The 13,092-nt window shown below is 38.5% G+C and overlaps 1 protein-coding gene across 1 annotated transcript in view; it reads left to right on the forward strand.

The window, feature by feature from the left end:
* Positions 1-13,092, forward strand: part of LOC126176466 (DNA repair and recombination protein RAD54B-like) — a 359,746-nt gene that overhangs the window by 322,088 nt on the left and 24,566 nt on the right. The window contains exon 16 of the mRNA XM_049923623.1: positions 5,820-6,053. Within this exon, the coding sequence (XP_049779580.1) occupies positions 5,820-6,053 (234 nt within the window). The remainder of the gene's footprint in view (positions 1-5,819; positions 6,054-13,092) is intronic.

Here is a 13,092-nt window from a genome sequence, read left to right on the forward strand (position 1 = left end):
TCAGTTGGATTTGGTTCATGAGTGATCGCTGCAAGGTACATACTGAAATGCAGTTTTATTTTCATAACCATTACACAGGTGGCTGTACATAGTGGCTTCCTGTGGTGAGAGTAGTACTGAGACAGACGACTCACTGTAGAAAAGCACAAATGATTAAGTAATGAGGGTGGTGTGAAACATATTTGAGTAGTTTGCATTTCAAGTCAGTGGAAATGCTGCCCCATGAATCATCAAATTCCTACTAAATTTCTTATACATGATAGACATGGTGATATGGCCGTTACTGGGTACTGTCCATTATTGTACATGACCAATTGCCTGTGTGTTCTTTGCATTGGTAGACAGTTGATGACTTTACTTTTTTCCATTGATTAAAACTGATTGTGCTCCTATATCGGTCTGTAAGTATGTTGGAATAGTGTTCAGTGATAGTTTCAGTTTCAGTGTGCTTGGTGCTTGTTTGGACATAGGAATGAACCACACTGTGACTGATCTGCCGGTGTGTGCTATGGTCAGCTCTGATACACTACTGCCAATGGTGAAATGTTGCTGGCAATTTCTACAAATCAGTTCTTGCTAACATTCAGGACATAACTAGGGCACCTGTGAATACTGTTGTGAATATTCTTCCTTAATACTACTTGTTAATAATGACACTAAGGAGGAGTGGCTGCTTGGTTTCTTTGACAGTGTTACTTGTCTCAGAATCATATATTTCACAAGTGCCATGGCAGAAAATGGCAATGACTGATTACACATCAGTTGCATGATCGTACATACACCATTTTTATTGTATTTTAGCTATATCTGTGGTATTGGTAGTTTATAATCCCGTAGTTATTGCATATGATTGCTATTGCTAGGACATTCTCCAAAGATAGTCCAATAATGTGAAGGTGTTTGTTAAATCTCTGCATCAGTGAATGAATAATCCCTTTTGAGGGAAACTACATATGATTCATGGCATTGCTCATATGGTATTTAGTTTTTTCCCATTGTCCTCATAAAAGGTGAGTCCTTCTCAACCTGGGGTTTGAGTGACCTGACCCTCTTCTATATCCTTCTCTAACCTCCTCGCATTCTTCCCTGAGGCAGGGACTAATAGCTTCAAAAGCTAGAAGTAGTTATTCACTTTTTAATGTGTCTAGCAGCAATATTAGGCTTTCATCTTGTAAGGAAAATGCAATAGAACTGCATACTGCCTTTTCAGAGGCAAGTGGGAGAACTTCATCAACTTTGAGTCTACACAACTGAGTGTAATTGATGGCCACCCATTGCATTTCTTTGTAATATTATAATTTGAAATCTTGCCTTATCATAGCATGATGAATACATTTGTATGTGACATCCAAGTTCCTTGCCACTGCAATTTTTTCAGTAGATAATCTACAAAAGGTATCCAGTTACTGTGTTCAGAATCTGTAATAATCTCACTAGGTATGATCTCTCTCTCTCTTTTTTACAGCGATAAATGTCACCACCATTGACAGTGTTGTATTCAAGTTAGAAAATAAGACTTTACAGTTATTCACTTCCATTTACAGCCATCTTTCTCTTCTAAATACTGTGTGATCATTATCATCATTAATTAGTGACATTAATTTCTAGACCTTACCATTGATGCTCATGAAGTTAATTATGCAAGCATGCTGAAAAGGAAAGCCTCCAAATTTTTTGTGTGAAAACTCTTAAAAGTTTTCAGATAAAACAAATGTTATTAACATTTTACATCTTTATTCTTTGTATCTAAGTGCTTGCAACCCTCTGCTGATAGAGGGATCTGAAGAGTGTGTGTGTGTGTGTGTGTGTGTGTGTGTGTGTGTGTGTGTCAGTCATAACTACATCGGTGCATGAGAATCAGTGTGCTATAATCCAGATGTGACTCACTCACTCCTTCGGCATGGCAATGCCAGACCACACCTGGGCTCTGGAACATGTGCGACAATCCTATGCTTTGGGTTCACTGCCATTGATCGTTCTCCATACAGTCCCACTGTGTCCCCAACAGATTTTTATCTGTTTCCAAAACTCAAAAGAACTGCTTCGAGGGCTTTGCTGTAATAGTGATGAAGCAGTGCAAGCAGGGGCGAGGTTATGGCTCTGCCAACAAAGTCAGACATTCTACAATGATGGTATCAACAAACTGGTCTCTCTTTGGGAAAAATGTGTTCATCATCAGGATGACTATGTTGAAAATAAATATGTAGACATGAAGAATAAAGATGTAGAAGGTTAATAAAGTTTATTTAAAAAGCTTTAAGAGTTTTTATATAAGAAATTCAGAGACATTACTTTTCAGGGCACCCCTTTATAATATCATTTTAATATTTTATATTTGCGATATGCAGGAACGAATCACTGTATCCTACTACTAGTACGTGTGAGTGTAACTGTGCCGAATGTGGTGCTGCTGTGCTTGTGCACTTGAGTCGGCCGCCAATTGTACCAGCCCGAGCCTGCCTGCAGGAGGCGTGCACACACACGGTCTCCACTGCACCATCTGCGTCTGAGACTCATGCCCATGTATGGGTGGAACAGCACTGATTGACTCTCTGTATGTTATTCTAGTCGTGCACATCAGTTGTGATGTGTCTTGTGTAGTCCCAAGAGGCTATTATCATTATAATTCAGAGGTTATGAATAAACTATATTTTTGTGACTTGGATGAGTTTTGCGTAATACTTGGTTACTGCACAGTTGAATCCCATCCTCGTTGCCAGTTCTGTAATAACCAAGTAATACACAAAACTTATCCAAGACACAAAAATATAACTTTATTCATAACGTCTGATCGATAACGAAAATAGCCTCTCGGGACTCCACAAGACACAACACAATTGATGAGCATGGTACAAACTAGAATAACACAGAGAAAGTCAGTCAGTGCTGCTCTGTGCGTCAGTCGCAGGCAGATGGTGTGGCGGAGACTGTGCCAGGCACACACCTCCCACAGGTGGCATCTACATCTACTTGGTTACTCTGCAATTCACACTTAAGCACTTGGCAGAGGGTTCATCGAACCATTTTCATACTACTTCTCTACCATTCCACTCTCGAATGGAGTGTGGGAAAAAGGAACATCTGAATCTTTCCGTTCAAGCTCTGATTTCTCTTATTTTATTGTGATGATCATTTCTTCCTACGTAGGAGGGTGTCAACAAAGTATTTACGCATTCGGAAGAGAAAGTTGATAATTGAAATTTCGTAAATAGATCTCGCCGCAAAGAAAACCGCCTTTGTTTTAGTGACTGTCACCCCAACTTGCATATCATATCAGTGACACTCTCACCCCTATTGCACGATAACACAAAATGAGCTGCCCTTCTTTGCACATTTTTGATGTCCTGCGTCAATCCAACTGGTAAGGATCCCATACCGCACAGCAATATTCCAGCAGAGGACAGACAAGTGTAATGTAGGCTGTCTCTTTAGTGGGTTTGTCACATCTTCTAAGTGTTTTGTCAACAAAGCGCCATCTTTGTTTCGCCTTCCCCACAGTATTATCTATGTTGCTAGCTGTGTTGCACAAGAATGATATTTTATGAATCCATGTAGGTTATGTATTAGTAAGTCATTTTCTTCAAGGTGATTCATAATGTTCGAGTACAGTATATGCTCCAAAATCCTACTGCAAATTGAGGTCAGTGATATGAGTCTGTAATTTAATGGATTACTCCCATTTCCTTTCTTGAATATTGGTGTGACCTGTGCTACTTTCCAGTCTTTAGGAACAGACCATTCGTCAATTAAGCAGTTGTATATGATTGCTAAGAATGGCGCTATTGTGTCTGCATACTCTGAGAGGAACCTGATTGGTATACCATCTGGAGCGAAAGACTTGCCTTTCTTAAGTGACCTGAGTTGTTTCGCAACACCTAAAATATCTACTTTATGTGGCCTCCAGTGGCCCTCTTTTTGAATCCAAACCAGAGGACCTTAATTGGTTCTGAGAACAATACTGTAAATCATGATATGTGCTTCCACATTACATATGAACTTAGCTGTCTTCATTACTGAAGCATGCTATGTAAAGGAATTGAGGATTGCCTGTCAATCCAGGCAGCAAATGTTACGCATGATTACATGAGCCATAATTTGCCAGTGTACTCACTATCCATTGGCAGAACTGTTTCCATATATCAAAAGGGACACCATGGGGAACACAGTAGAGCACAAGAGACTTCTTACCAGAAATGCCAGCTATTTCACCGAAGTATTCTACTGCCTGCCTACTGATGGAACTGATACTTAGTACTGTACTCATCCTCTGTACTTACCCAGACCTCTCCAAAGAATCTGTTTGATGCCCATGTTATCTCCAATTTATTCTCAACAGCAGACAGCACCTCATAACTGTTGTTCAGGTGAAAGGGGCAACTTTGTGGCCAATACCCTCATTTGCGTTTTGTCCAGAGATTTGTGACACAGCTACAGCCTACCATTCAACTTTGGGTGAAGACATATAACTCAGATGCAACATCAGAGACTTTGTTCAAGGTTTCACTTTGCTACCGCAGTCCAACACAGCAGCCTCAAGCCTGTAGCTCACAGCCAATGCAGTTTTTTGTTATTTCCAGAAAGTGACCTATTCCACCAGCATCTACACACAAAATGTACAGCCCCTGTCAATGTTTCACTACATAAAACATATATAATCATATGAAATAAAGTACTAACCCAAGTGACTGAATATTACCAGGTGATCACAGTGTGAGAGCTGTGATGAGATCAGATGACATGGCTGTTACACAGGTGATGACACAAAACTTTGCTGTAAAACAGTGCAAACTGCAGTAAATTTCATAATTTTAATTTTTTCTTTATTTTCATTATTTTCTTCTTATAAGTATACCACAAGTACCCTAAGTACCATACGTGTAACTAAAAGATGAATGCTGGCAATAGCGTCATACCAAATAGTAAAAATATCTGAATTACGCTTTTTGGCTCATTGTAATCAAAGCCTCAATATGCAGTCATTTTGTTCTATTGTTATCTTTAATTATTTCCATCTTCCTTGTTATTTGAAAAAAACACTTGATTAATAAATAATATCTGAAGGTAACTAAAACTCTTTGCTAACTTTATCTACTAGATAACTGGTAAAATTATTTGTATATTGATTATAAAGTTTTTTGTTAACTATACGTACAGAGTGACTTTTCGATGTGTACAGAAAATCAAATGATGTACAGGTAATGCTGCAAGGAATTGAAAAGTTAAGTTCTCTTTTCACACAAACCAATTTTTACAAAGCTATCGCTACTTATCTGTAGCCCATAAACTACTGGTTGGAAAAATAAAAAAAAACTAAATAGTTCATTCATGAAATGATCAGATTTTAGAGATTTCATGGAGCTGCTTTGTCTAGAAAAAGCACATTGGGTGCAAAATACAAAAAAAAATTTTCAGTTAGTGAACAAGTGAACACTTGTGAAACTTATTGTAGGTACTTCCTTCAGGTTTTTCCAGATAAGTTAGTGAAGTTTATGAACAAATTTGGCATACATTTACTTGCATATAGCCACTTCATATCGTCAACATGAGCCTGGAAATCTTCTGTGTAGTTGTCTTTTTCCCCACATTTGCACATAGCTACCTGTTTTGGTCACAGGTAATTTCTGAATACTGTTCCTGCAAACAAAAGCCTTTGATATTAATTCTTTATGCAACCTTCAAAAAATCTGAGGAGGGGAAGAGGAGTTTTTATCTGCAAATTATTTGTACTTTCTGGAAGTGAAGTTTCTGTAGACATAGAAAAGTCACCGCATGCTAATGTGGTTCACTTCTAGTAGTTCTAATACACATTTTTCCTCCAGGACCTACTGTCATATGATGAAAATGAAACCTGTCTCACTCATAAGTTATTAGAATGTACATGTGATATAAATGGCCAACCACGTGAGCAATTTGAGACCTGCAGATCTGAAGTAGACAATAGACCATCACAGCTGGGTTCTGTTCAGTTAAATTCCACACACCCTCACCAACGCATGAATCAGCTGCTTCATTGGGAACACCATAGAGCACCATTCAGATCAGGCTTCCTAGAGGTAGGAATTTAAATGTACTGTACACAGTTTTCATCATGTTTTATATGTTTTATATTAGTGTTATAAACAGTTTCCAATTTTAAAGTGCAAAAGAAATTAAGGATTTCTTTTCTTATTCTTTACATTATGTACCCAAAAGTCCCTCAACATTTCATTTGTCGTGCTCTGTGTGACATCAGGCTATACTTCCAAGGCTGTGTAAGTCTAAGAACGATGCATAAAGTTCATCGGTCTGTTTTCTGTCAGAATGAAACAAAAAAGAATAGTTCTGTCAGTCCATGAGAGTGATTCCATAGGAATTACATGTCCAAAAAGTTGTTTGTGATGTTATTGTGAGATAGAAATATTAATGAAGCGCTACTCTCTATCATAACTCAAAAACACATGTTGACAATAAGCATTGTTTTTAATTGTTGTTCTGCTGGTAAGAAGACTAATCACAAGAAAGAATGTACAATATTGTGTAGAGCAACCAAAGATGCTGTTATTGATCTGTGTAACATTTGAAGAAGATTGGTGAAGAGAGAAGTCATAGTACATGATGTGGTTCTCAGATAATCATATCTGTATTTGACAGATGCTTGTAAAGCTATTCATTAGAGTGTGTTCTCATGATGGTAAAATTCAGAGGATTTGGAGATCTGTTGTGATTTTTTTTTCTGCTTTTAGTTTGGAACACTACTTTTGGCCAATAGTAAAATGAATCCAGGTTCTTATGAAATATTTTAGATAATAATACACTTAGCGAACCATGAAAAAAAATTGAAATTGGTTGTTTTTCTATATCATCATGCTAATATTTCAATCTGCAAAGCAAAGAAACGGTTAGTGATGTGCCAGAATTATGCAAAATATTTAATAATCACTTCATATAAATTGTTAACAAGTTAAATCAAAATTTTATTGGTACAAGTTAATATGTAAAACACTTCAAAGCTGGCGTTCTGAGACAACTACATCACGTGGAGCTATAGGAAACGAGAAGAGATTAAACTGAATCAGTTATTATCTCATTAAAAAGTAAAGACTCTTGTTGGTAAGATGAAATTTCAAGTAGGATTATGAAGATCAGTGCATTTACGTTAGTTCAGTATTTCGTCACCGGCATAATATACCTTACAGGTGTGGCCACTTTCCTTACAGATTGAAATACTTATTAGTGAAGCCACTTTATGAAAAGTTTGAATGGGTGAACATAGACAATTACCAGCCAATGCCTTTGCTTTCAGTGTTTTATAAATATTTTGATAAAGTGGGGATGGATATGTGTGTGTGCGAGTGTATACCCGTCCTTTTTTTCCCCCTAAGGTAAGTCTTTCCGCTCCCGGGATTGGAATGACTCCTTACCCTCTCCCTTAAAACCCACATCCTTTCGTCTTTCCCTCTCCTTCCCTCTTTCCTGACGAAGCAGCCGTTGGTTGCGAAAGGTAGAATTTTGTGTGTATGTTTGTGTTTGTTTGTGTGTCTATTGACCTGCCAGCGCTTTTGTTTGGTAAGTCTCATCATCTTTGTTTTTAGATATATTTTGATAAAGTAATATATAAGAGATTAATGGCACATCTCAGTACAAATAGTTTGCTGTCAGATTCTCAGACAGGTTTCAAGAAGGGTGTATCCACAGAAAATACTATTTATTCTTTTGAGCATGAGGCATTAATAGGTGTAAGTGGTACGTTGAGGACAGTCAGAATTTTCTTTGACTTAGCAAAAGCATTTTATTGTGTAGATAATAAAATATTATGCATAAGTCATAACATTATGGAATTTTATGATCAAGTGGAAAGCAGAAGTCTCAACAAACAGGGAAGAGAACATAATATAAATGATGTAGCTAATAGGGTAGTCATTAACATCAGAACATGGCTTTCAGATAACAGATTAACACTTACCTTGAACAAAATGTAATGCATTAAGTTTTGGACATGGAACTCTTGTAAAAATGAAATTTTAATTTCCAAAGATGGTCAGACAGTCAGAGAAGTTGACCATTTTAAATTCTTGTTGTTGTTGTTGTTGTTGTTGTTGTTGTCGTCGTCTTCAGTCCTGAGACTGGTTTGATGCAGCTCTCCATGTTACTCTATCCTGTGCAAGCTTCTTCATCTCCCAGTACTTACTGCAACCTACATCCTTCTGAATCTGCTTGGTGTATTCATCTCTTGGTCTCCCTCTGCGATTTTTACCCACCACGCTGCCCTCCAATGCTAAATTTGTGATCCCTTGATGCCTCAGAACATGTCCTGCCAACTGGTCCCTTCTTGTTGTCATGTTGTGCCACAAACTCCTCTTCTCCCCAATTCTATTCAATACCTCCTCATTAGTTATGTGATCTACCCATCTAATCTTCAGCATTCTTCTGTAGCACCACATCTCAAAAGCTTCTATTCTCTTCTTGTCCAAACTATATATCGTCCATGTTTCACTTTCATACATGGCTACACTCCATACCAATACTTTCAGAAATGACTTCCTGACACTTAAATCTATACTCAATGTTACCAAATTTCTCTTCTTCAGAAAGGCTTTCCTTGCCATTGCCAGTCTACATTTTATATCCTCTCTACTTCGACCATCATCAGTTATTTTGCTCCACAAATAGCAAAACTCCTTTACTACTTTAAGTGTCTCATTTCCTAATCTAATTCCCTCAGCATCACCCGACTTAATTCGACTACATTCCATTATCCTCGTTTTGCTTTTGTTGATGTTCATCTTATATCCTCCTTTCAAAACACTGTCCATTCCGTTCAACCGCTCTTCCAAGTCCTTTGCTGTCTCTGACAGAATTACAATGTCACTGGCGAACCTCAACATTTTTATTTCTTCTCCATGGATTTTAATACCTACTCCGAATTTTTCTTTTGCTTCCTTTATTGCTTGCTTGCTTTAAATTCTTAGGGCTGTGAATGTAGATGGAAGGCTATCATGAGAGTATCACATTAAACATCTAATGCAGAAACTGAATGCTACTACCGTCACCATAAGAATTATCTTCACTGTCTCTGGTACTGAAGCACAAAACCTTGTTTACTTTGCTTCCTTTCATTCTATTATTTTGTATTATGTTATTTTTGGGACAACACTGTGTACTCATCAAGAATATTTTTAGCTCAGAAATAAGAAGTCAAACTTATCTGCAATGTTAGTTCTCAAACTTCGTGTAGGCCATTGTTCAGATGCCTCAGTATTCTAACTCTGCTGTTGTTGTGCATGTATTCATTTTGTCGTGGGTTTTGTTGTGAAGAATATTGACTAATTCAACAGAAACAGCAACATTCATTCAAAGATGGTAAGATGATATATCCTTGGATAACACTTTCTTAAGCATTCCACAGAAAGGTACACATTGTTCAGCATGTTTTATTTTGAATAGGCTTCCAATAGAACTGAAAAAATTGATAAACGCCATATTCTAAAATCCAAGTGGAAATGTCTCTTTGTGACACACTACTTCTATTATGCATAGGAGTTTCTCACAGTAGTTGATAACTTGCCTCTGTAATTTGTTATTTATTCAGGTATTCTCTGTTTTTTGTGTTTTATTAATTCTTCAGTTTTTTGTTTATAATTTTTCTAATTTGCATTCTGTAAACTACATACTGATTCATTCAGTGACCAATTAGCTTTGGCTGAAGTGATCCCGCAGAACATGATAAATAAATGTTTAAATAAATGACTGTTCCATCACGGCTAGAAACTTATAATGGTAGGATATGGCTCACACAAACTACGTAAGCTACAGCGCATGCGTGCTAAGCTAGTTTTTCAATATTCTTGTTGAGTTAGATTTTTGCTATTCTTGTGCTCTCTTTGTGCAAACTATTATCCCTAGAGAAGAAGTTAATAGAACCATTTTTGTATGAAATTTAATGTAGTGTAATTTTGTACTGTGAGACATTTCCCTGGAGGGTGCGGTTTTCGAGTTATTCAAGAAAAATGTACAAAAGTGATGTTAAATGTGTTCTGTCTTGGACACCATTCAGAATAGGCACATGTCCATATTAATGTTTTTGTTCAGAATCACCCTTCAAAGTATGTACCTTTCCTTCTACTCACCGTGTATTCAGTGGATTTTTGTTTATTGTTCTGTCTCATATAACAGTATTAGTTGTTTTGTGTAGATAGATTTTTATGTACCATACATATACAGCCTGTCCTGGTATTGATAAAATTACCAGCATAAAATAACAGTGTTATATGAGACAGAATAACAATTTTTAAAAAATGCTAATGATAGCATAGAAAGGGAAGAAATGTCTTCAACTAAAGCAAAAACAAACAAACTATGTCCTGAGTAAGGTGGAATTTGTTTCTGATTTTGTGTATCTCACAATGTGTATTGAAGCTGCAACCAGTCCTCCCATTGCAGGTTTGATTTATTAAGATATATCTTTAACCACATTTGATGCCAAGGACCTACATGGCTTGACCAGACAGGAGAAGAATGAAAAGAAGCTGTTTAAACTATTCCCACAACCTAAGTGGTTAAACAAAGATCTACACTCACTGCAATAAAAAACATCCCACCATCACACATTATGGTGGTCACTTCAGCAAAAAAGTAATGGCAACCTTGATCAGATCCATAACATGAGGACTGATCAGAGATCAGAAATAGTACCAGAACAAAGCCATTATACAAGAATGAAGGTATTGTTGTAAAACACCACAAGAGTACATTCTAAAAATGTCACCATTTGTTGTGTAGAAATCTGTAGAGGGTATTGGTACTGGACACCTTTACTGGAGATGAAGTCGTAAGCCAGGCAAACAACTTATTAAAAATCAGCAACATTGGAGATTACACATTGCTGTGGAAAAGCACAACTCACTTATTGCAAAGTAGAAGTTACTAGTGACCCATGCCAGCTTCATACAGGTGATACTAAGTATCTACAGCTGGACAACTTCTCTTGCATAGCAGACCTTCCTCAAGAATAAGTCTGTTTATTAATGGAAACCATATCAAGTTCCTGAAATTATGCTTTACACATAGACAGAAAAACCGGGTTGGGGGCTTTAATTTGTAATATGTGTAGATGTGATGGAAACTTCCAGAATAGAACATTGAATTGTTGGAAAAGTAGAAAACTTTTAGTGTGACTAAAATTTAGTGTTTAATTAAGCAAAGTAATAGAAAACTTGAAAATATTTACTTTCACATGCCAGTGCTGTTCTCAATATATGTAAAAGCATAGTACATATGTCTGAACGACCCTTATGTCTAAAATCTTCATGCTGTTTTCAGTGTCAGGCATTTAGATATTTGGTGTTACTTTGTCAAATAAAAGTTGACATAAGAAATTTGTGAAAAAGGATTCTGACTCACCAATTCCGATGTCACGTTTTATGAAGCATCATGGTAAACACCCAAGCTGGGTAAAGGTTGCTCAGTCAATGTTGTGGATGACAGGAGGGGCAGTGCAAATGGAGATAATATGATAGCAGTGGTGTTTGCAGTTGATTTGATACTGTGGGGAAATGGGAGGAGGAGGAGAGGTACAAGAAAGGCTAAATATGTGGGAACAAGTGGTGGAATGATGCAAAGAAGTATGAAGTGATAGTCACAACAAGGAATAAAAAGAGAGAAGCAATGGATATCTGAACATGTATTACAAGGCAAGCACGAAAAAAAGTGAAATTTTCAAGTATGTGGGGAGCACAACAGAAGACAGCGGGAGGAATGATATGGACATTAGTGAAAGGGGAAAGCAAATCCATGGACATTTGCTGTAGTATCTACAGTTTCTTATTGACAAGAACAACACACAAATATAAACAGCGGCAGTGAGCCAAGAACCAGAATCACACAAGCGTGAAAGAATATTAACTTAAGAATACAAGTTCAGGTCAAATCTGATCACAAGTAATGTTCAGCCTACAATTAAACGTAAATGTCCAAGTCTCAGAGTGAAACCTCTGCTTAGTATGGCTGAAGCACAAGTGAGCAAGACCACACTGGTGGTGTGTAGGTGGAACACTCATCTGGCATCAGGGGCTGTCATCGCGTGATGCAGGTGCCCCTATATTGCCTTCTCATGGGTGGCTCTAAATGAGAATGTTGCGGACATGGCGGCAGCATATGTTGGCACACAAACACATCCCTCGCCTCCTCTGGGGAGCTGGTGCAGCAGGCATTGGTGAATGAAAGTGGAGGACCAACCATGTGGGCTCGCCGATGACGGGCTGTCATGGCCAAGGAGGCCAGATGGTCCACCTAGATGACTCAGCTGTAGTGGCCATATGTCAATATCAGCTGAAAGTCAATGGTACTCGTCACCACTGGCTCGTCTGCACCCAAAGGGGCATCATTGTTGTGAGACTGGGGACCAGTTGTCTCTGGCCCATCAGGGCATACAACTCGAAGGGGCCCAGATGGTAGCAAGCTATGCACAGTAAAGACCCCACAGATGGTGATGATGCGGGAGATGTGGTGTTGGTAGTGATGGAAAGAGGTTGAAACGATGGGGAATGGGCCACCCAGTGCTCCTGCTGAAGGGTGGCATCTAGGCAGCTGCCGTCAGACACCGGTATCCTGACATCACTGTCATCCAAAAGCACATCAACCAGGGCACACCCGTATTGCCAGGTGCCATGTGCCAAGTGTGGGGCTACACTCACAGGAGTGTTCCTCACTGGCAGCTGCAGATGGGGAGTTTTAGGACCACACTGAGGATGCAGCTGGTTCTGGTGGCAAAAGAGGGGCAACCCCACTGGCATTCACCATGAGCTTCCGCTGACTATAACATTGCACACATTATTACCGGTGCCCACTCAGGCTGCCGACCAAAAGTACATGCACAGACTTGGTTGCCTGGAGCATAATTCAGCCGACACTAACACACATCAGGTCATGGTGTGAAGCAGAGCTTATGAAGCAACATCTGGAGCTGATCGTCGTGGAGGATTCTGCTGGGCTGTGGCCATTCAGCAGGGCGATCCTGTAGGTGCTGAGAAACAGAGGCAATGCTGAGTCTGCTCATGAATCAGCCAAGCACATCTTTAACTGAGTCTTAAATGTACACGCCATACACTCCACCTC

Source organism: Schistocerca cancellata, chromosome 3 (genome assembly GCF_023864275.1).
Source record: "Schistocerca cancellata isolate TAMUIC-IGC-003103 chromosome 3, iqSchCanc2.1, whole genome shotgun sequence".
Classification (NCBI taxonomy): Eukaryota; Metazoa; Arthropoda; class Insecta; order Orthoptera; family Acrididae; genus Schistocerca; species Schistocerca cancellata.